Source organism: Amblyraja radiata, chromosome 2 (genome assembly GCF_010909765.2).
Source record: "Amblyraja radiata isolate CabotCenter1 chromosome 2, sAmbRad1.1.pri, whole genome shotgun sequence".
NCBI lineage: Eukaryota > Metazoa > Chordata > Chondrichthyes > Rajiformes > Rajidae > Amblyraja > Amblyraja radiata.
In genome coordinates this window covers 143,740,986-143,763,726 of record NC_045957.1, presented here as the reverse complement: position 1 = coordinate 143,763,726, position 22,741 = coordinate 143,740,986, and the positions used below count along the sequence as shown (strand labels likewise).

At 42.6% G+C, this 22,741-nt stretch overlaps 1 protein-coding gene across 7 annotated transcripts in view; it reads right to left on the bottom strand.

The window, feature by feature from the left end:
- The window catches only part of nkd2 (NKD inhibitor of WNT signaling pathway 2), a 154,062-nt gene extending 133,418 nt beyond the window's left edge, over positions 1–20,644 (bottom strand). The window contains exons 1-3 of one of the 7 annotated variants that reach the window (XM_033016681.1): positions 20,095–20,644; positions 19,845–19,871; positions 19,516–19,637 (exon numbers count right to left, since the gene is read on the bottom strand). In XM_033016681.1, coding sequence (XP_032872572.1) covers positions 19,516–19,637; positions 19,845–19,871; positions 20,095–20,119 — 174 coding nt within the window. In that variant the 5' untranslated portion in view covers positions 20,120–20,644. The remainder of the gene's footprint in view (positions 1–19,515; positions 19,638–19,844; positions 19,872–20,094) is intronic. The other 6 variants (XM_033016646.1, XM_033016670.1, XM_033016674.1 and 3 more) reach the window with 6 other exon arrangements.
- Between the last annotated feature and the right edge of the window lie 2,097 nt (positions 20,645–22,741).

Below are 22,741 nucleotides of genomic sequence, written 5' to 3'. Positions count from 1 at the left end.
TGTTATTAATAATACATATTGTGGTTACTAAAAATGTTTTTTTTTTTTTTTTTTTTTTTTTTTTTTTTTTTTTCGTTTCTCTTTTCTTTCCTATATAATCAAATTATTATTTAATCACTCTCTTAATGATTTATTCTTCCTCTATTCTTTCTCTATCATTATTTCTAAAAAAACAGTAGATAAGTATTACTAGTGTTTTACTTAATGCAAATTGAATTAATTTGACATAAAGTTGTTTGAAGCATTGTAATTGATTACCTTTAATAAAAAAATATATTACAGGACAAAGTGGTGGAGATAAGAAACACAAGTTTTGTTATGTTTTTTAATTTATTAACGCAAGTACCTTTACATCTGGTGAGTTAAATACATGCAATTTAATGACGTTATTTATGAAGTAACAGTTGCACAAACATTGCATATAAGTGGTCGATTGTGTACAACCAGAAGGCATAATCGCACAAGATAAAAAAGCTCAAAAGGAAGTTTTTTTGTCCAGCCAGGGGAAGATTAAAGTAGGCAGTAATTAAATTGGACAGTAATTATTTTTCCAATAATGTATGCAAGTTGCATGGAACAATGCCAACTATTGAACAGATGCACAATTCAGAAAAAGGAACTAAGAAACTGCAGTTAACAAAATGAAGAAACTTTTCTGCACAACAGGAACAATGGATTATTTTCCCAAGTTTACTGCCCCACTGATGAACTGAACAAAACAAGCCTAAATTGTATAGACAGAACAGACTCTTCACTGACACTGAAACACAAGAGCAGTGCATGTAAAACACCAACGAGTTTCTTCTCCGTATATCCAGATTGTTCAATTCATCTGGAACTCCTGTGGTTACTGACCTACAATGATTTCTGATTAATTTCTTCCAGCCCAAAACACACAATTATTCTCTTCCAATTTTAACATTCGTGGGCAAATTTTCAATTGAAAGCATCCTAAACTCTGGAATCCTCGCCTTAAGCTTCTAATTTATCTCTCCAACTCTAGATTCTTCACAAAATCCAACCATCTAACCAAGTTGGGATATCTCCCAACACAATCGCGTGTCTTTTTTTTTAAGCCATACGAAGCACCGACAGAACATGTTGCTGATATTAAAAAATGCAGGATAAATAATAAACCCTATCCTGTACAAATGTTCTGCCAATTCCAAGGAGATTAGCAAACTCACAACTGAAGCATGTACAATTGTAAGATCATCGGTTTAAGTCCCATTCCCAGGATAGGAGCCCCAAATCTTATTCGTAATACACAGAGTGCTGTGCTTAGGAGGTATCTTCATTCAGATCTGAAGTTAAGTGCACACCAAATACCTCATCTATTTCTCAGCTGATGAGAGAGATCCCACGGATTTCTAGGGAGTTGGTGCGAAAGTGGGAGTAGAACTAGTGTGAATGGGTGTTCATTGGTCAGCATGGACTCAGTAGGCTGAAGGGCCTGTTTCCATGCTGTATCTCAAAAATGCAGCAATATTGGGGCAGCACAGTGGCACAGCAGTGGAATTGCTGCCTTACAGCTCATGAGACCTGGGTTAGATCCTGGCTATGGGTGCTACCTGTACGGAGTTTGCACATTCTCCCTGTGACCACGTCAGCTTTCTCCGGTTTCCTCCTCCATTCCAAAGACATGCAGGTTTATAAGTTAATTGGCTTCCGTAAATTGTCCACAAGGTGTAGGCTAGAACTCGTGTACAGGTGATCATTGGTCGGCGCGTACTCAGTGGGCCCGTTTCCGCGCTGTAACTCTTAAACCAAAAACTAAAAAGAGTTCCCACAGTACGAGTTTAATGAAGAGTAGAGGAGATTTGCTTTTCAATTGTACCTTTCTACAAGTGACAATATTATACTAAACAACATCCGGCCATCCTCATCAATGTTGTGCCCTTAACCAAACGTACGACGAAAGGTAATATCATTGATCATGCTTTTGTTGTGGGCCATTAGCTATCAATTGACAATAGACAATAGACTATAGTTGCAGGAGTAGGCCATTCGGCCCTACGAGCCAATGTGATCATGGCTGATCATCCCCAATCAGTACCCCGTTCCTGCCTTCTCATCATATCCCCCGACTCCGCCATCTTTAAGATCCCCATCTAGCTCTCTCTTGAAAGTATCCAGAAGACCGGCCTCCACCGCCCTCTGAGGCGGAGAATTCCACAGACTCACAACTCTCTGTGAGAAAAAGTGTTTCCTCGTCTCCGTCCTAAATGGCTTACCCCTTATTCTTAAACTGTGGCCCCTGGTTCTGGACTCCCCCAACATCGGGAACATGTTTCCTTGCTCTAGCGTGTCCAAACCATTAATAATCTTACATGTTTCAATAAGATCCCATCTCATCCTTCTAAATTCCAGAGTATACAAGCCTAGCCGCTCCATTCTCTCAGCATATTGACAGTCCCGCCATCCCGGGAATTAACCTTGTAAACCTACGCTGCACTCCCTCAATAGCGGGAATATCATAAAAACAGAACATCCTGGTCAGGCATCACCAGTGGAAAGAAAGCAGCAGTAACATTTTTCACCATGATGACCTTTCATACAATGAAAAGTGAGAAAACATCTCAAGTTTCAGAGAAGGGATGGAATGAACAACGGGAATGTACAGAATGTGGGAGAATGGAGATAAAGAGAGACAGACAGCAGTGATTGCTAAAGTGGGTGACGAAAGGTCTCGGCTCAAAACGTCACCCGTTCCTTCTCTCCAGAGATGCTGCCCGTCCCGCCGAGTTACTCCACCTTTTTGTGTCTATTGAAGGTTTGTTAATTACATCCGATCTGTCTGGCGATGGAAAGAGGACAAGATGAACGAGGACAGAGGGAAAACAAATCACTAGAATGGAGAAATGCAGAACATGGTAGTTGCTGGAAATCTAACTCAAAAGCAGGAAATACCCAGCAGGTCAAGCAGCAACTGCACAGAGACAAAAAAGTGCCAGAATTATTGGTTTCTACAGCAAACTGGAAAGACTGATTACCTGGCGGTTTTGAATTCAACTGTCACATACCCAGTTTGTCAAGCTTCTTTCAGTTTAGATTGTATCTCACAGTTCCCCGAGCTGTTTTTTACTCTTTCCTTTGTTCTGAATCATCCTACTGTTTGTTCTCTTTGATCTTAATCACCATAGCCATCATTTTGTGTCATTCAACCTCTCCCTGTTACACAAGTTCCCTCTGTTTTTCAAACAATCATAGAAATTTACAACACAAGGCTATTCTGCCCATCATGCCTGTGCTGACTCTTTGACAGGATGCAGACACTTCATCATGCATTACTACCTTTAGAAAGCAGATGAGCAGAAATGTATCTAGTCACAGGGTGGTGAATCTGTAGAATTAATTGCCACAGAAGGCTGCGGAGGCCAGGTCAATGGATATTTTTATGGCAGAAATTGATAGATTTTTGATTAGTAAGGTTGTCAGGGGTTATGGGCAGAATGCAGGATAATGATAGGGAAAGATAGATCAGCCATTATTAAATGGTGGGGTAGATTTGATGGGCCAAATGGTCCAATTCTGCTTCTATAACTATGAACATTGACTGAAAGTTATGAGTTATGTTCTTCACATTTTTCATAGATATAATAACAAATTACAAATGATAAAAACATGGGCAGACATTATAATTAAAATTGTATGTGACACCAGTTAAGACATAGCTCGAACAATTCTTAATCGGTCAATCTGACAGATAGGCATGCCTTGGCAAGGGTGCAGAAGACAATTACAGAAATGTTCCCAGGACTGGAATGTAATAGGTATGAGGAAGGACTGGATGAATCTGGGGTTGGGTTTTCTTTGGAACAGAAGATCAAGTCAACACTTAATTGAGGCGCCTAGATGGAGTCAATGGAAGAAATTGTTTTTCTTAACAGCGGGATTAAAGGTCAGGACCACAGATTCGAAGATAATTTGAGGAAGGAGCTTTTTCTTTTCCATTCTAGAAGTTTCCTCCTTAAAAGTGGAAACCCTAAATATAGTCCAAAGTATTATGTGTACTTGAAGAGCCATGAGCTGCAGGACCAAAATGGGATTAGACTGGATGACTCTTTCCCAACTGGCTTGTTCACAGAGTGTCAAAAGGCCGCCTCAGGTATTGTAAATATTCTGTAGTGATCAATGTTCACGGATATCCATATCCCAAAGTGCATCCTTAGCATTCTATTCAAGAACTGGTTACATATCAGATTTACTAACTGTTGGTAGTTGAGGTAAATGTTTTCACCTGATCAGCTATTTGGATTCCACTGGAAATTAAAGAATTCCAAATTTGCAAGTCAAATGTAACAGGGTATTAAGCTTTTCAATAGATTATGATGTTGCTTGCTGTGCACCTCCATAGAAACATAGAAAATAGGTGCAGGAGTAGGCCATTCGGCCCTTCGAGCCTGCACCGCCATTCAATATGATCATGGCTGATCATCCAACTCAGTATCCCATCCCTGCCTTCTCTCCATACCCCCTGATCCCTTTAGCCACAAGGGTCACATCTAACTCCCTCTTAAATATAGCCAATGAACTGGCCTCAACTACCTTCTGTGGCAGAGAATTACAGAGATTCACCACTCTCTGTGTGAAAAATGTTTTTCTCATCTCGGTCCAAAAAGATTTCCCCCTTATCCTTAAACTGTGACCCCTTGTTCTGGACTTCCCCAACATCGGGAACAATCTTCCTGCATCTAGCCTGTCCAACCCTTTAAGAATTTTGTAAGTTTCTATAAGATCCCCCCTCAATCTTCTAAATTCTAGCGAGTACAAGCCGAGTCTATCCAGTCTTTCTTCATATGAAAGTCCTGACATCCCAGGAATCAATTTCTTGTTAACCAAACTCTGTTTATTTACCTTGGTTTTATCACTTGACAATCAAGTATTAAAGAGAAAATGCTGTCAAGATAATTAATTCTGTGATTATATCCATCCCTGTAGCAAAGGAATAGCTGGCCCAAATTAGCTCAAAGACAACAATACAACCCTTGAGAGACCTGAATTTACCCTTGAGAGATCCTTGAATGGGGCCGGAAAAATAACCACACTGGGATAGGATGATAAAAATTCTTATGCTCAGCAATCAGATTAATTTAGAAGATTTATTGTTACCGAATAGGACTAATTTACGTCAGTAATTCCACAAGACAAACAGACTTTATAATGACGATAATTCAAACCTCCTCCCTTCAGAATATCCAGAATTAATGATTCCTATGACAATTAAACAGTTACAGACAAAACGTTCTGTTATGAGGTTCAGCATGCTATCCATGAGACATAGATGAGAATTAAGTAGATCCAAGCAACACTTTAGGGGTGGTACACAAAAATGCTGGAGAAACTCAGTGGGTGCAGCAGCATCTATGGAGCGAAGGAAATAGGTAACGTTTCGGGCCGAAACCTGAAGGGTTTCGGCCTGAAACGTTGCCCATTTCCTTCGCTCCATAGATGCTGCTGCACCCGCTGAGTTTCTCCAGCATTTTTGTGTACCTTCGATTTTCCAGCATCTGCAGTTCCTTCTTAAACACTTTAGCGGTATTTAGATTATCATTATTCTGGCAAAAGAAAGTGGGGTAATGTAGAACGGGTGATCAATATATCAGCATGGGCACAGTGGGCTGAAGGACTTGTTTCCATGCTTAGCCAATAAAACTAAAAAAAGATTTTTGCCGAGTTTTAAAACAAAAAAGTTAAGACCTGCAACTTTGGGCTATTAACAGGTTCTTTAAATGATGCTGCTGCAGTATTCAGCTGTAGGCGTAGGAGTATTGTCATACATATCAAATCGTTGAAAGACAGCAAGGATGAGTCGCTCCCTGGCCACTACCTCTTCTCCCATAGGGCAAAAGGTATAGAAGTGTGAAAACACATAACTTCAGGGACGGTTTCTTGCCAGGTGTTAACAGACAACTGAATCATCTTACCTCAACTAGAGCGCAGTCCTGAACTACTATCCACCTCATTAGTGATCCTCGGACTATCCTTAATTGGACTTTACTGGCTTTATCTTGCAATAAACATTATTCCCTTATGGAAACATAGAAACATAGAAAATAGTTGCAGGAGTAGGCCATTCGGCCCTTTGAGCCTGCACCGCCATTCAATATGATCATGGCTGATCATCCAACTCAGTATCCCGTACCTGCCTTCTCTCCATACCCCCTGATCCCTTTAGCCACAAGGGCCACATCTCACTCCCTCTTAAATATAGCCAATGAACTGGCCTCAACTACCTTCTGTGGCAGAGAATTCCAGAGATTCACCACTGTGAAAAATGTTTTTCTCATCTCGGTCCTAAAAGATTTCCCCTTTATCCTTAAACAGTGACCCCTTGTCCTGGACTTCCCCAACATCGGGAACAATCTTCCTGCATCTAGCCTGTCCAACCCCTTAAGAATTTTGTAGGTTTCTATAAGACTCCCCTCAATCTTCTAAATTCTAGCGAGTACAAGCCGAGTCTATCCAGTCTTTCTTCATATGAAAGTCCTGACATCCCAGGAATCAGTCTGGTGAACCTTCTCTTTACTCCCTCTATGGCAAGAGTGTTATCATGTAACACTGTAAATGGCTCAGCGTATCTTAGTCTGGAACAATGACTTTGACCAAAATTTGCTTTCTAAAGGCAACAGTAGCCTTAAATGTGCATAGATTGTGTTTGCAAGCAAAGCATTTCCCTGTGCCTAGTCACATCTGACAATAAGGTATTCATAAATCCTTCCTAATTTGACTAAGGTCTCTGGGATTTGGCAGGTCAGTGCAGAGGTCTTCCATCAGTCTAAGATAGTACTTCACCAAAACACTGGCTTAAGGGCCTGTCCCACTGTACGAGGTAATTCAAGAGTCTCGAGTTTCCCCTGATTCGAACTCGGAGAATTACGGTAACAGCCGCTCGTAGGTACTCGGGGCTCTCGTTGATATTTTTCAACATGTTGAAAAATCTTCACGAGCTTACCGCGTTTCCCGAGTACCTGCCGTTAGCGTTACGAGCCGCTAAGAGACATCCCGAGCTCCGACGTACCCGCTACGTACATTCTACGTGCTTACCACAATTTGATTTTTTTTTGTTAAACTCTGGAGATCTCTTGAATTACCTCGTACAGTGGGACAGGCCCTTAACAGTCTCCCTGGCAGAGTTGTGAACAAATTTGAAGGTTGTATGAGCAACTAGCTGGAGTGGAGTGGAGTGGGGTGAAGGCAAACTTCAACCCAAACCCCCCCAAACAACCATTTGCAGTGCCTTTTACCTTCAGCCCTCAAGAGTGGAGTGGGCTGAGAGAACAAATAGGCAGATATTCCATTTTGGAATCAGGGTTAAAGCCATTCCAGAATTAAGAATGTTTTGAAGGAATTTACGAAGAATGTTCCAACAATGATGGATCATAGTTCCACCGATTGGATAAAACTGGGATTATTCTCCTTAGAACTAAGGAGGCTAAGGCAGGTTTGATTGGAGTTGTTCAACATCATGAATACATTACATAAATGAAACTGCTCCTACTGTTGAGAAAAGAGCAAGTGATTGAGATTAAAGATAGACAAAAAAAAAGCTGGAGTAAATCAGCAGATCAGGCAGCATCTCTGGAGAAAAGGAATAGGTGGCGTTTTGGGTTGAGACCTTTCTTCAGTCGGCAACTGCAGTTCTTTCCTACACATTTTTTTTGCTGCATCTGCAGTTCCTTCCTACTAACTAAATGATTGAGAATAGATGGATTCCTCTTTGAACAAGTTGGTGCGCAACTTTGGTGGAAGGAGCCATTCAGCCCATTATGTACTATTCTCCCATATAACCTCTAGTTGATGAGAACAGCAAGCAACAGTAGCCTCAAAGGTGGCAGGCAGCCAGGAGGTAGTGCTTAATTAAAAGGCCAAAGAACCATTGATCAGAATCAAGTGTGATTCAGTCACTGGCCGGAGAGAAGTTTCCATTCAACCCGTTTAAAAACTACCATCAGAACATGAGCATTTTTAATCTTTGAAATTATAGTTCAGTAAAGTCACCTCATTTATACTAGGTTTGAAGAAGAAAAAAAAAAATTAGGAACAGCTTGAGACTTGAACAATATCCAAATTCAAAGTCAAATCTGAAAACGAGTGTGCAAGTTATTTCTTCTGCAGAGAGCCACGGTCAGGAGGAACAGATAAAATCTTGCCTTTGTACAGACTAATCGGTCTATGCAAATACCATATCGGATCTCGTTCAGCAAGATTTTACTGATCTGCTCCAATTGCTTGCAGAATTCTTATGTTGAAATTTGTTTTTAATCTTTTGGAAACTGGCGGTGCCGAGCAGAGCAGACATTGGTGGTATTTCCTTCTTTTTCTCCCATTTCTCGTCCATTCATCTACTTACTCCCCTCATTTCTACACAAGTTGCCACCTTGCTATTTAGAAATTAGTAATCCAACTAACATTACAGTGAATAAAAAACACTCAGTGTCCTGGCCCTTACTGAACCATCCACCATCACCAAACAGATTATCTGATGGTTATCACAAAGCTGTTTGCAGGATGAACTTGTCTGCTGTATTACAGTGATTGAACATTAAAAAATGCTTTACTGACTAGGATGCAAGATCTCTCACACAGTGAGTGATGTGATAATGGCCGAATCACATGGGCATTTTTGAGGGGTAAATATTGGCCAAGACACCAACACGAGCCTCTGACTCGTACATCGACAGCATTCTAAACCACGTACCCACCTGCAATATCAGGCACTGTCTGCTCCACTTGTGGCAGAGTTTAAGGGTCCTACACTGACCCCATCTGTTTCTACAGCACCCACAGTACTTGAGCAGAAACAAAGTCGTTGTTGCTTAACGTTACAATATCAGGCTATTTAATCCCTAACAATTTTGCTCTTCGCATTTAAATAGCTTTCATAGAAACATAGAAAATAGGTGCAGGAGGAGGCCATTCGGCCCTTCGAGCCAGCACCGCCATTCATTGTGATCATGGCTGATCGTCTCCTAGCAATAACCCTTTCCTTTCATCAGCTGGAGAATGGATGTAATAAACAAAGTTGCAGATGGATTTTTTTAACCAAAAAATGGCAGTGAGAAGGGATACTCCTTGCTCAGATAAATGGCAGATCATTCAAAGACAAAATTATTAACTTATTACAATGCGCTACATCATTCAGTTACGTATACTAGTATTTTTGCATATGCTCAAATTGCAAAACACAAATTTTCTATATACATCAGTATAGTTTGAAAGACAAAAAAATCTATCCTACAACTGGAATATAAAGAAAAATTAGGAAATATTTTCAAAGGGATAATGTTCTTTTAATAACATAATATGTGGGGTTAGTAAGGACTTATTTTATCAATCACTAAATCCCATTTTAAGCATCATCCAAACGTGTGCAATGATGTACAATTTTTTAGTGACAGTTGCTGGAATCTTGATCAAAACACAAAGCGTTGGATGAACTCAGCAGGGCAGGCAGCATCTGTGGAGGGAATGGACGGACAATGCTCTGAGCCGATATGCTTCTTCCAAAAGTGTCCCAACCCAAAATGTTGTCTGCCCATTTCCTCCACAGATGCTGCCTGACCCGCTGAATTCCTCCGGCAGTTTGTGGTCTGCTTAGAATTTATTGGTGCAGATTGCCTTCAAAGTCCTGTTTTCAGAGTACATCTTCACTCTCTGATATTCTAATACTGCCACGTCAAACTAAATTTCTAGAAAATGCAGACAGTTCTGCCACCATTGTACCCACAGATGTCAGGCTCTTAAAAGGAGCATTTATATTGTTGCCAACTTGAATGCAATTATCCAGAGCGCTGGACAACACTTTGACTCAGCTGAGTCAGTCAATAAATAGCCAATGTTATCAATGCAAACGATCTGGGTAAATGGGAGCTTTGTGAGCAGTATCACTCCCTAGTGTGAGGCAACCCATGGTGAAAGCTGTGTAGCAAAGCAAGTTGTGATAAAAGATGGCCTGGAGCTCCCCAGTAGCTCAAGCCGGTTGTCTCCGAAGTCCATAGCAATCCATTCTATAAACTCCTCACAAGGTATCCATGCATGTGACAATACGGAAATCGCACCCATCAAGGTCAAATATGGCTTCAGATATGATAACAAAGACAAGATAGGCTTCATCATGCTTCTTGACCTCTCTGCTGTTGCCATAACTGACCTCATTCTCAGTCTCCAACGTCATTCAGCTCAGTGAGACTATACTCACGCACTTGTATTCTTTCCATTCAATCACACGTAATAGCTTCCAGACCATCCTCACTTGGAATCTTCGCTGTCCTCAGAATAATCCTCGACTCCCTCAATCTTCTGGGCTGCAATCTGTCCCTTGGTGTTCTCATATCAACACTGTGTTTAATTCCACGTGCACACTGATGCCTCGACTTCATCAGCATTTCCCTTAACCACTCCTGTCTCCTGCTTGTTTCTGATGATTAGGAGCCAGAGAAATGGTCAAGAACATCTGACAGCAATGGTTTCCTTACACCTAGAATTAAAACCTAGTATTGCATGCGACCTAGAGGCAAGTTTCAAAATACAAGCAGCTGTTTTCTAGGGTCCCTACCTGGTCGGAGAGGCAGCTTTTCTCCGGGCTGCACCGTCGACCCGTCCTACCAGCGGGCCTGGAGCGGCGTTTCCTGTCGGGGGACCGCCCAGAACCTCGGCTTCGGCGGTGGCAGCACAGCGCTGGAGCGCTATCACGGAGCGGAGCGGCGATGCCTTGCCCAAGTGGCCGCGCTGGAGCTCTGGTGAGCTGAAGACCGCTGAGTAAAACATCGCGGAGCTGCGGGTCTGTGGAGCGGCCAGCTGTGGCGCTGAACTTTTCACTGCGAGCCTGGGATCTCTCGGCAAGATCACCAGTGGTGGAGCTCCATCGAGGTGGAGCTCCTCCTGTTGGCTTCGGAAGCCGCGGTCTCCAGTTAGGAAGCGGCCGCTCCAGGTATCCCAAGCCGCTGAGTGGGTTCTCCCGACGCCGGAGCACCATCACCCGGCGAGACCCGCCTGGAACACCGGGCCGTCGTAGCGGCGACTACGGAGGCCTCAATAGGCCCGACTATGGGTGGACACGGGGATGGGGACTGGACTTTGTGCCTTCCCTCATAATGGGAACCATTGTGGGGGGATGTTTTTTATGTTTATTGTTCAATTCTTTAATGTTGTGTCTAATCTTTATCTGTGTGCTGCATGGCAAGACAAATTTCACTACACCAATTGGTGTACGTGACAATACATGTCCTTTGTCCTTTGCTCTGCTACAACACGAATTGGATACAACCTGATTGATGAATTAGGGAACACTGTATTATGCAGGCCTGATTAGTTACAATTAGAGAACTAGATAAAAGTTACTTTGGAAACTTTAAAGTAGAAAATCAAAGCTGTCTTAGAAAGAAAGTGGCCAATGCAGCCTCCCCACAGTAAGAGGACACTGCTGTCTCTAAAGTTACTGAAACAGCTTGTACTGTTTCCTACTGAAACACATCTTACACACCTAGGACATTTTACAGAAACCAATTATCCTACAATCCGACACATTTTTGTAATGTAACACGCAGATTTGGGCCCCATATCAGAGGACGGAAGTGCTGACGTTGGAAAGGGTCCAGAGGAGGTTTATGAGAATGATCCCGAGGATGATTGGGTTAATATATGACGAGCGTTCCTGCATTCACTGGAGTTTAGAAGGATGATGGGGCATCTCATTGAAACTTACCAAAGAGTGAAAGGCTGGGATAGAGTGGATGTGGAGAGGATGTTTCCACTGCTGGGAGAGTCTAGGACCTAAAGCACAGCCTAAGAATAAAAGGGCATAGCTTTAGAAAGGAGGTGAGGAGGAATTTCTTTAACCAGAGGGTGGTGAATCTGTGGAATTCATTGCCACAGAAGGCTGTGGAGGTCGTTTTTGGGTATTTTTAAAGCGGAGATTGACAGGTTCTTGACAGAGTAGGAAGGATGTCATAGGTTACGGGGGGAAGGCAGGAGAAACTGGTGAGAGGGAAAGTTAGATCAGCCAAGTTTGAATGGCAGAGTAGACAACTTGATGGGCTGAGTGGCCTAATTCTGCACCAATGATTTATAAAGATGTCTGCAGTCCTCCAATTCTTGCCTCAGACACCACCAGGATTTAAAAATTCCACTATTGCAACTCAACCTTCAAGTCTTTAAACCAAGGATTTTTTTTTTAAATATATAAACGCAGACACTCCCTCTCCCAAAGTACTGCATGGCCAAGCCTTCCCCATGCCAAGCATTTCTCTTCTGGCTTGAATCACAAGATAGCATTAAGGAAGATTTCCAAGAAAATTGCTGGCCAAACTCCAAGCTAATCTTACATATTTAATGGAATGCCAGCTTCCTGGTTGATATTGGCTGGAACATTTCAGAATTCCCACTGACCCCTCTGTGGCAATTACACATTAATCAGGTCTGCCTCAGGAGAGCTTAAAAGTTACCACTTTCCTGTCAATCAGCTGACAAGCGAGTTGCTTTATTAAGCAATCACACAAAGACTCTGCATACCGTGATATCCATTATTTGGAAAATAAGTAAACAACTGATTCAGCAGCAGTAAATTGTCATTTACAATTCACTGTTTTGCTGTTTGAGAATGCCAACCTGTGGGGAGGCCATTCGAGCAACGTGAAATCAAATGCAGAGTTAATCTGACCAAAATCAGTCCTTACTTGGATCGAAAGAAGCATTTGAGAATTATTAAGCGTCTATTGATTTCAGCGAACAGCAAAAAATCCAATAACCCATATTAATCCATCTATTCCAATATCCTATGTGTAGGAAGGAACTGCAGATACTGAAGATAGTAAATAGTAGAAGAAGATTGGGGAAGTCCAGAACAAGGGGTCACAGTTTAAGGATAAGAGGGAAATCTTTTAGGACCGAGATGAGAAAATCATTTTTTACACACAGAGTGGTGAATCTCTGGAATTCTCTGCCACAGAAGGTAGTTGAGGCCAGTTCATTGGCTAGATTAAAGAGGGAGTTAGATGTGGCCCTTGTGGCTAAAGGGATCTGGGGGTATGGAGAGAAGGCAGGTACAGGATACTGAGTTGGATGATCAGCCATGATCATATCGAATGGCGGTGCAGGCTCGAAACAGGCCTATTTTCTATGTTTCTAATATAGACACAAAATGCTAGAGTAACTCAGTGGGTCAGGCAGCATCTGGAGAAAAGAAATAGGTGACGTTTCAGGTTAAGACCCTTCTTCAGACTGAGAGTCAGGGGAGAGGGAAATTAGTGGTATGAAAAGGTACAGAACACATCAGAAGCGGAATTTGACCCACCAAATTATGGTTGCCACTCTCCCAGTACCTGCGCTCCCTTTAAATTTAACTGGTTCACTGGAAATATAGTTTAACATCTAAAAAAGCACAGAGTAATAAGGAATAATAATCAATAGCCCAGTATATACAAGAAATAATATCCAACAGTCCAGAGGATCTGCTAGTCCAGGATCAAAATCTCAAGGGTACCAGATGGATGGAATTTTACTGTATAATTATTGTAGATTACAGATGGGGTAGGTGTGGTTAATAATCATATAACCATATAACAATTACAGCATGGAAACAGGCCATCTCGGCCTTACAAGTCCGTGCCGAACAACTTTTTTCCCTTAGTCCCACCTGCCTGCACTCATACCATAACCCTCCATTCCCTTCTCATCCATATGCCTATCCAATTTATTTTTAAATGACACCAACGAACCTGCCTCCACCACTTCCACTGGAAGCTCATTCCACACCGCTACCACTCTCTGAGTAAAGAAGTTCCCCCTCATGTTACCCCTAAACTTCTGTCCCTTAATTCTGAAGTCATGTCCTCTTGTTTGAATCTTCCCTATTCTCAAAGGGAAAAGCTTGTCCACATCAACTCTGTCTATCCCTCTCATCATTTTAAAGACCTCTATCAAGTCCCCCCTTAACCTTCTGCGCTCCAGAGAATAAAGACCTAACTTATTCAACCTTTCTCTGTAACTTAGTTGTTGAAACCCAGGCAACATTCTAGTAAATCTCCTCTGTACTCTCTCTATTTTGTTGACATCCTTCCTATAATTGGGCGACCAAAATTGTACACCATACTCCAGATTTGGTCTCACCAATGCCTTGTACAATTTTAACATTACATCCCAGCTTCTATACTCAATGCTCTGATTTATAAAGGCTAGCACAACAAAAACTTTCTTTACCACCCTATCTATATGAGTTTCCACCTTCAAGGAACTATGCACGGTTATTCCCAGATCCCTCTGTTCAACTGTATTCTTCAATTCTCTACCATTTACCATGTACGTCCTATTTTGATTTGTCCTGCCAAGGTGTAGCACCTCACATTTATCAGCATTAAACTCCATCTGCCATCTTTCAGCCCATTCTTCCAAATGGCCTAAATCACTCTGTAGACTTTGGAAATCCTCTTCATTATCCACAACACCCCCTATCTTGGTATCATCTGCATACTTACTAATCCAATTTACCACACCTTCATCCAGATCATTGATGTACATGACAAACAACAAAGGACCCAACACAGATCCCTGAGGCACCCCACTAGTCACCTGCCTCCAACCCGACAAACAGCCATCCACCATTACCCTCTGGCGTCTCCCATTCAGCCACTGTTGAATCCATCTTGCTACTCCTGCATTTATACCCAACAGTTGAACCTTCTTAACCAACCTTCCATGAGGAACCTTGTCAAAGGCCTTACTAAAGTCCATATAGACAACATCCACTGCTTTACCCTCGTCAATTTCCCTAGTAACCTCTTCAAAAAATTCAAGAAGATTAGTGAAACATGACCTTCCAGGCACAAATCCATGTTGACTGTTCCTAATCAGACCCTGTTTATCCAGATGCTTATATATATTATCTCTAAGTATCTTTTCCATTAATTTGTCCACCACTGAAGTCAAACTAACAGGTCTATAATTGCTAGGTTTACTCTTAGAACCCTTTTTAAACAATGGAACAACATGCGCAGTACGCCAATCCTCGGGGACTATTCCTGTTTCTAATGACATTTGAAATATTTCTGTCATAGCCCCGGCTATTTCTACACTAACTTCCCTCAATGTCCTAGAGAATATCCTATCAGGACCTGGAGACTTATCCACTTTTATATTTTTCAAAAGTGTCAGTACTTCTTTTACTTTGAAACTCATAGTATCCATAGCTACTCTACTAGTTTAGAATCATAGAATCATAGAAAGTAGGTGCGAGAGTAGACCACCAGGTCCGTCGAGCCTGCACCGCCATTCACTCATGGCTGAACACTAAACAGACACACTCCCTTACCTCACATAATTCAATATCCTTCTCCTTGGTGAATACCGAAGAAAAGTAATTGTTCAATATCTCCCCCATCTCTTTTGGCTCTGCAGATAGCTGTCCACTCTGTCTCTCCAATGGACCAATTTTATCCTTCGTTATCCTTTTGCTATTAATATAGCTGTAGAAACCCTTTGGATTTACTTTCACCTTACTTGCCAAAGCAACCTCATATCTTCTTTTAGCTTTTCTAATTTCTTTCTTAAGATTCTTTTTACATTCCTTATACTCCTCAAGCACCTCATTTACTTCATGCTGCCTATAATTATTGTAGATCTCTCTCTTTTTCCGAACAAGATGTCCAATTTCCCTTGAAAACCAGGGCTCTTTCCAATTTTTACTGTTTCCTTTCAACCAAACAGGGACATAAAGATTCTGTACTCTTAAAATTTCCCCTTTAAATGTCCTCCATTTCTCTTCTACATCCTTCCCATAAAACAAAATGTCCCAGTTCACTCCTTTTAAATCATTTCGCATCTCATCAATGTTAGCCTTTCTCCAATCAAAAATCTCAACCCTAGGTCCAGTTCTGACCCTCTCCATAATTATATTGAAACTAATGGTATTGTGATCACTGGACCCGAAGTGCTCCCCAACGCATACCTCCGCCACCTGTCCCGTCTCATTTCCTAACAGGAGGTCCAGCACTGCCCCTCCTCTAGTAGGTACCTCTATGTATTGCTGCAAAAAACTATCCTGCACACATTTTACAAACTCCAAACCATCCAGCCCATTTACAGAATGTTTCCCAGTCTATGTGTGGAAAGTTGAAATCTCCCACAATCACTACCTTGTGCTTACTACTAATATCTGCTATCTCCTTACATATTTGCTCTTCCAATTTTCGATCCCCATTTGGCGGTCTATAATACACCCCTATAAGTGTTGCTACACTTTTCCCACTTCTTAGTTCCACCCAAATAGCCTCCCTAGATGAGCCCTCCAATCTATCCTGCCAAAGCACTGCTGCAATATCTTCCCTGACTAGCAATGCAACACCTCCACCTCTTGCCCCTCCAATTCTATCACACCTGAAGCAACGAAATCCTGGAATGATGTGTTCACATTGGGTTTAAGCTGGCCAATCCTGGTCCAGATTCCTGATATCAACTTTCACATACAATTCCTCAATCATGATCAAGTCAAACTTTTCTCTTAATTAGTTCATGAACACTCGGATTCGTTTTCTCAGAATAGTCACTCTAAAGGAGAAGATTATCATTATTTATTGCCACAGAGGGCTGTGGAATTCAAGTCAATGGATATGTTTAAGGCAGATAGATAGATTCTTGATTAGTACGGTGTAGAAGGGAGGAGAATGGGGTTAGGAGGGAGGGATTTATCAGCCATGGGTGGGGTAGACTTGATGGGCCAAATGGCCTAATTCTGTTCCTGTAACGTTTGAACTTTTCAAAAGCTTTCAGACCCTTGGTTCCTATTGGAACTACCCAGTCACAGAAGCAACAATTGCATTGTAATTATTCCGCTGAAGCCCATTTGCCCTGTCCCTTTAATTAATTCCCCTTTCACCTAGCCATTTGAATTGGGGATCAAAATCGAAAATAAGGACAGACAATGCTGGAAATACTCAGCAGGTCAGCCTGCATCTGTGGCAAGAGAATCAGAGTTAACATTCAGCACAAAACATTAACTCATTTTCTCTTCACCCAGGTGTAGCCTGACCTGCTGACTGCTTACATTTTCTGTTGTGATTGTATATATACACAACGATCAAAATGGTAGCTTCATAGTAACACTTAATGTAATTGTTTGATGTATTTTCCTCTGCAACTCTGGGGGTATTTTAACTTGCATCTCTGGATCAATAGTCTAGAGTTCTGGCCACAAATACAATAATGCAACCGCTACACTAGCCAAATAGAATCTCTACTTGTTTACAGTGGTTGGTGAAGGTAGGGCAAATGATTTTGCTTGACGAGGTTAGAGCAGTGGATGTTGTCTACATGACTTTAGTGGAATATTATAGAATTAATGGCGAGACCCTTAACCACATTGATGTATAGAGGGATCGCACGGTCTAAATTCTTAAATTCTTAAGGGGTTGGACAGGCTAGATGCAGGAAGATTGTTCCCGATGTTGGGGAAGTCCAGAACAAGGGGGTCACAGTTTAAGGATAAGGGGGAAGTCTTTTAGGACCGAGATGAGAAAAACATTTTTCACACAGAGAGTGGTGAATCTGTGGAATTCTCTGCCACAGAAGGTAGTTGAGGCCAGTTCATTGGCTATATTTAAGAGGGAGTTAGATGTGGCCCTTGTGGCTAAAGGGATCAGGGGGTATGGAGAGAAGGCAGGTACAGGATACTGAGTTGGATGATCAGCCATGATCATATTGAATGGCGGTGCAGGCTCGAAGGGCCAAATGTCCTACTCCTGCACCTATTTTCTATGTTTCTAAGTCCATAGCTGCCTGAGAGGGCCAACCACAGGTGGATAGAGCGGTATGTTTGCCTTCATTGGTCAGGGCATCGAGTATGTCAGGAAGTCAAATTGCAGCTTGATAAATCTTTGATTGCCTCATTACAGGAAGGATTTGGAGAGGATGCAAATGTAGTTCAACAGGATGCTGCCTGGATTAGAGGAGAATAGCTTCAAGGAGAGGTTGGACAAACTTAGATTGTTTTCTCTAGCACGTCGGAAGTTGAGGGGTGACCTGATAAATAACATTATGAGGGGCACAGATAGAAGGGACAGTTAAGAATATTTTATCCCCAGGATCAAATGTCAAATACTAGAGGGTATAACTTTCACGTCAGAGGGGGAAGTTTAAATGAAATGTGCCGGATAAGTTTTATTTAACACCGAATGATAGGTGTCCACCTCCTGGGCTGGTGATGGAGGCAGCCGATACTATAATGGCATTCAAGAGCCTTTCAGATAGGGACATAAATATGGATGAATCGCGTGCCGTCGAAGGGGTTAATTTAATTTGGCCATCAGACACAGCAGAAACGTGTGGGCCGAAGGGCCTGTTCCTGCACTGTGCAGTTCCATGTCCTATTCTGATACAGTGGCAAAGCCTCACATACAATGCTGCTTTGGTATGGAAATCGAATGGAAAGTTTAATCCGTGCTTGCAACAGATTTCCATTTGTTCACACAGACACAGGACATGGGTATCACTGGCTATGCAAGCATCGATTATCTCGGCCTATTCGCTGCTGAACTGAAGGGGTAATTAAGAATTGGTTTGGCTGACAAAAGGGCAGACCAGAGAGGAATGGCAGATATTCTTCCCCGGAGAACAGCGCTGAGCAAATCAATGAATCTGCTAGCCTCGCCGTTACATGTACTAAGCCGAGCTTTCATGTAATGTCATTATTTAACGTTAACTCCCCAGCCACTATGCTGGTATTTGAACTGGACGGATGGTCCAGAGCTCTAAGCTGCGAGTCCAATAATGTAACCACTGCTCTACCTAAATGGAACCTCTTCTTGTTCCAAGCGAATCCCTACAAATTAGGTGATTTAGGAGTCGGGACAGACTTAATTTCGGTGAATGTCGAAATCATTCAAATTTGGTTCTTAATAGACGGAGCTAATAATTCCCATTGGGACAATTGTTTCTTTAGACTGGATCGATGTTCCAAAGAGTGTCTGCATCTGAAAACATGCCTGGAAGGCAGAACGTGAATATATATATCTATATATATATATATAGCGAGATCGGTTTGATCTAGATGGGTGCTGGCTCCCAGATTCACCTCGGGGCTGCTCTCCCTTGTTCCCGCACACAAGTCCAGCCCAGAACAACAAATAATAATAAACAGATAGGAAGGAAAAAGCCACTCGCAATCATTGGAGATGGATGTTGGGGTTGGGGGGGGGGGGGGGGGGGGGGGGGGGGGGGATAAAGCTGGAAGCCGAGGGGAACGGATGCTCCGCAGAGAGAGAGAGAGAGAGAGGCAGGTTGGAAGACGCGGAGATGGCGAAGTGTATCCCAGTTAAAACGTGACTAGCAGAGACGAGGTTTGCTAATTAAAAAAAACATTTGCAATAAATTAAAAAACGCAGATGGAAAAAGTGGAATTTGCAACAACAAACAATGCATGTCCGGGCCCCGGTGTGTGTGTGTGTACTGCATTGCTGTGGGGTGGGTGTATTAGAGTCATGTGTACACATGTGGATGGATGGGTGTATTTGCTGGGGCTATTACCGTGGAGAGGGGTCTGCATCCGCGCTGCTTCGCTTGCTCCGGGACCAGGCTCGAACCTCTCTGCCCCTCATACTCTTCCAAACCCTGGCGGTTCAGATAGGCGTTCACCACGAAGCTGTCTCCTGCACACACACACACATAAGCAGAGTTAAACCCGGTGAAACTGGTGCAAGAAATACATTTGCAAGAACGCGAAAGAAGGTTTTTTTAATTTAAAAAAAAACATTTTAAAAGGGCGATGGTGAAATCAATTTGATGTATCAAACTAAGAGTTTTATTCCCATCTAGATGAATTGGTCAATAAAATCGTTAAAAGGGAAATATCTCACCTTCGGGATTCTCCCTCCGCTTGCAGGCTGCCAGTTTCAAACGAGCCATGTAAAAAAATAAAATAAAAGTTAGTGAAGGTGGCCCGTTTCATTTACAAATGAGCCGATCTCTAAATTAGAAACCCACCCTCCTTGCGAACAGACAGACAGACAGACCCCACGTGTATGTATGTATGTATGTGTGTATGTATGTATGTATGTATGTATGTATGTATGCGGGCGGCCGTGGGATGAGTTTTAATTCCCCTACCATGTTTTGATTGAAGCTTGCCCATTTTCAGCAGCTGCTTTAATAGTTTCTCCTTCGCTTCCTCGCCGAGAAAAGCATTTGGAGTTTTTGGTTGTAATTCTTCCTTTGACGAAGCGGGGAGGGTTGAGCGAGAGAGAGAAGGAAAAAAAAAAAGGAAAACAAATAATAATCCCACAAGTACAAAGAAAGCTCTCGCCAATGAAAGGAGTATCTTCTTGAAAGAGTTTGCAGTAGAGCTGTCACAGGGCGACTGGAACGGCGGAGCGAGGCATGCTCGAGTGCACTGCTCTCCCCTCACTCACTGATACCACATTAAAAACGCTGCAGCTTACTCTCGGCGGCACTTTAAAGTGCGAGGCTCTCTCCCCCTTTGAATCCAATGCTCCAACCACTTCAGCTCTTGCAGACACGACCAGTCGAGTGCTGAGCTCTCACCAAACCTTTCAATGTACATATTCTCCGCACGCTCGACATACCTGGCAAGGGACCACACTTGGCGTTTTATTTTTCTTAAGGAAGTTTTATTCCACTACACTTCAAAAAAAATTCCAGCTGATGTGCTGCAATGTTGACAACTACATTCTGAACTCTGTGTAGGAAGGAAGGAACTACAGATTCAACATTCAAGATTCAAGAGAGTTTATTGTCATGTATCCCAGATAGGACAATGAAATTCTTGCTTTGCTTCAGCACAACAGAATATAGTAGGCATGAATACAAAACAGATCAGTGTGTATATATATAAATATATACACACATGGACAAATAAACAGATAAAGTGCAAATAAACAGATAATGGGCTATTAATGTTCAGAGTTTTGGTTGAAACATAGAAACATAGAAAATAGGTGCAGGAGTAGGCCATTCGGCCCTTCGAGCCTGCACCGCCATTCAATATGATCATGGCTGATCATCCAACTCAGTATCCTGTACCTGCCTTCTCTCCATACCCTCTGATCCCTTTAGCCACAAGGGCCACATCTAACTCCCTCTTAAATATAGCCAATGAACAGGCCTCAACTACCTTCTGTGGCAGAGAATTCCACAGATTCACCACTCTCTGTATGAAAAATGTTTTTCTCATCTCGGTCCTAAAATATTCCCCCTTATCCTTAAACTGTGACCCCTTGTTCTGGACTTCCCCAACATCAGGAACAATGTTCCTGCATCTAGCCGTCCAACCCCTTAAGAATTTTGTACGTTTCTATAAGATCCCCCCTCAATCTTCTAAATTCTAGCGAGTACAAGCCGAGTCTATTCAGTCTTTCTTCATATGAAAGTCCTGACATCCCAGGAATCAGTCTGGTGAACCTTCTCTGTACTCCCTCTATTGCAAGAATGTCTTTCCTCAGATTAAGAGACCAAAACTGTACGCAATACTCCAGATGTGGTCTCACCAAGACCCTGTACAACTGCAATAGCCTGATGGCCGTGGGGAAGTAGCTATTCCTGAACCTGGACGTTGCAGACTTCAGGCTTCGATTTAAACCGAAGATAGACACGACACAGAAGGCTGGAGTAACTCAGCGAGGACAGGCAGCATCCCGAGAGAAGGTAGACAAAAATGCTGGAGGAACGCAGCGGGTGAGGCTCTATGGAACGAGGGAAATAGGCAAAGTTTCGGGTCGAAACCCTTCTTCACACTGAAAGTCATGGGAAAGAGAAACGGGAGAAACAGACAAGAGATGGTGGAGAGAGACATAGAACAAATGAATGAAAGCTATGCAAAAAAGTCACAATGATAAAGGGAACAGCTAATGGCAAGTTGGCCTTCATAATGAGAGGGGTATAGGAGCAAAGATGTCCTTCTGCAGTTGTACAGGGCCCTGGTGAGACCACACCTGGAATATTTTGTGCAGTTTTTGTCTCCTAATTTGAGGAAGGACATTCTTGCTACTGAGGGAGTGCAGCGTAGGTTCATGAGGTTAATTCCCCTGGTGGCGGGATGATCATATAATATTTGAAAGCAACTATGCTTGTATTCACTGGAATTTAGTAGGATGAGAGGATCTCTTATCAAAGAAACATATCAAATTATTATGGGATTGGACATGCTTGATGCAGGAAACATGTTCCCGATGTTGGGGGTGGGGGAGGGGAGGGGGGGTCCAGAACCAGGGGCCACAGTTTAAGAATAAGGGGTAGGCCATTTAGAACTGAGATGAGGAAAAACATTTTCACCCAGAGAGTTGTGAATTTGTGGAATTCTCTGCCTCAGAAGGCGGTGGAGGCCAATTCACTGGATGCCATCAAAAGAGAATTAGATCGAGTTCTTAGGGCTAGCGGAATCAAGGGATATGGGGAGAAGGCAGGAACAGGGTACTGATTGTGGTTGATCAGCCATGGTCACATTGAATGGCGGTGCTGGCTCGAAGGGCCGAATGGCCTACTCATAAACCTCCTGTATCTATGTAGGTCATTGTTAGCTGTAGCGAGGTGAGAATGAAAGCTGCTATGACTAGGGTGGGGGGAGGGATGGAGAGGGAGGCAATGCAGGGGTTACTTGCAGTTAGAGGAATCAAAACTTATACCCCTGGTTTGAAGTAGGGTCTCGACCGAAAAGGTCACCCATTCCTTCTCTCCAGAGATGCTGCCTGTCCCGCTGAGTTACTGAGCTTTTTGTGTCTACCCCTGGGTTGTAAGCTGC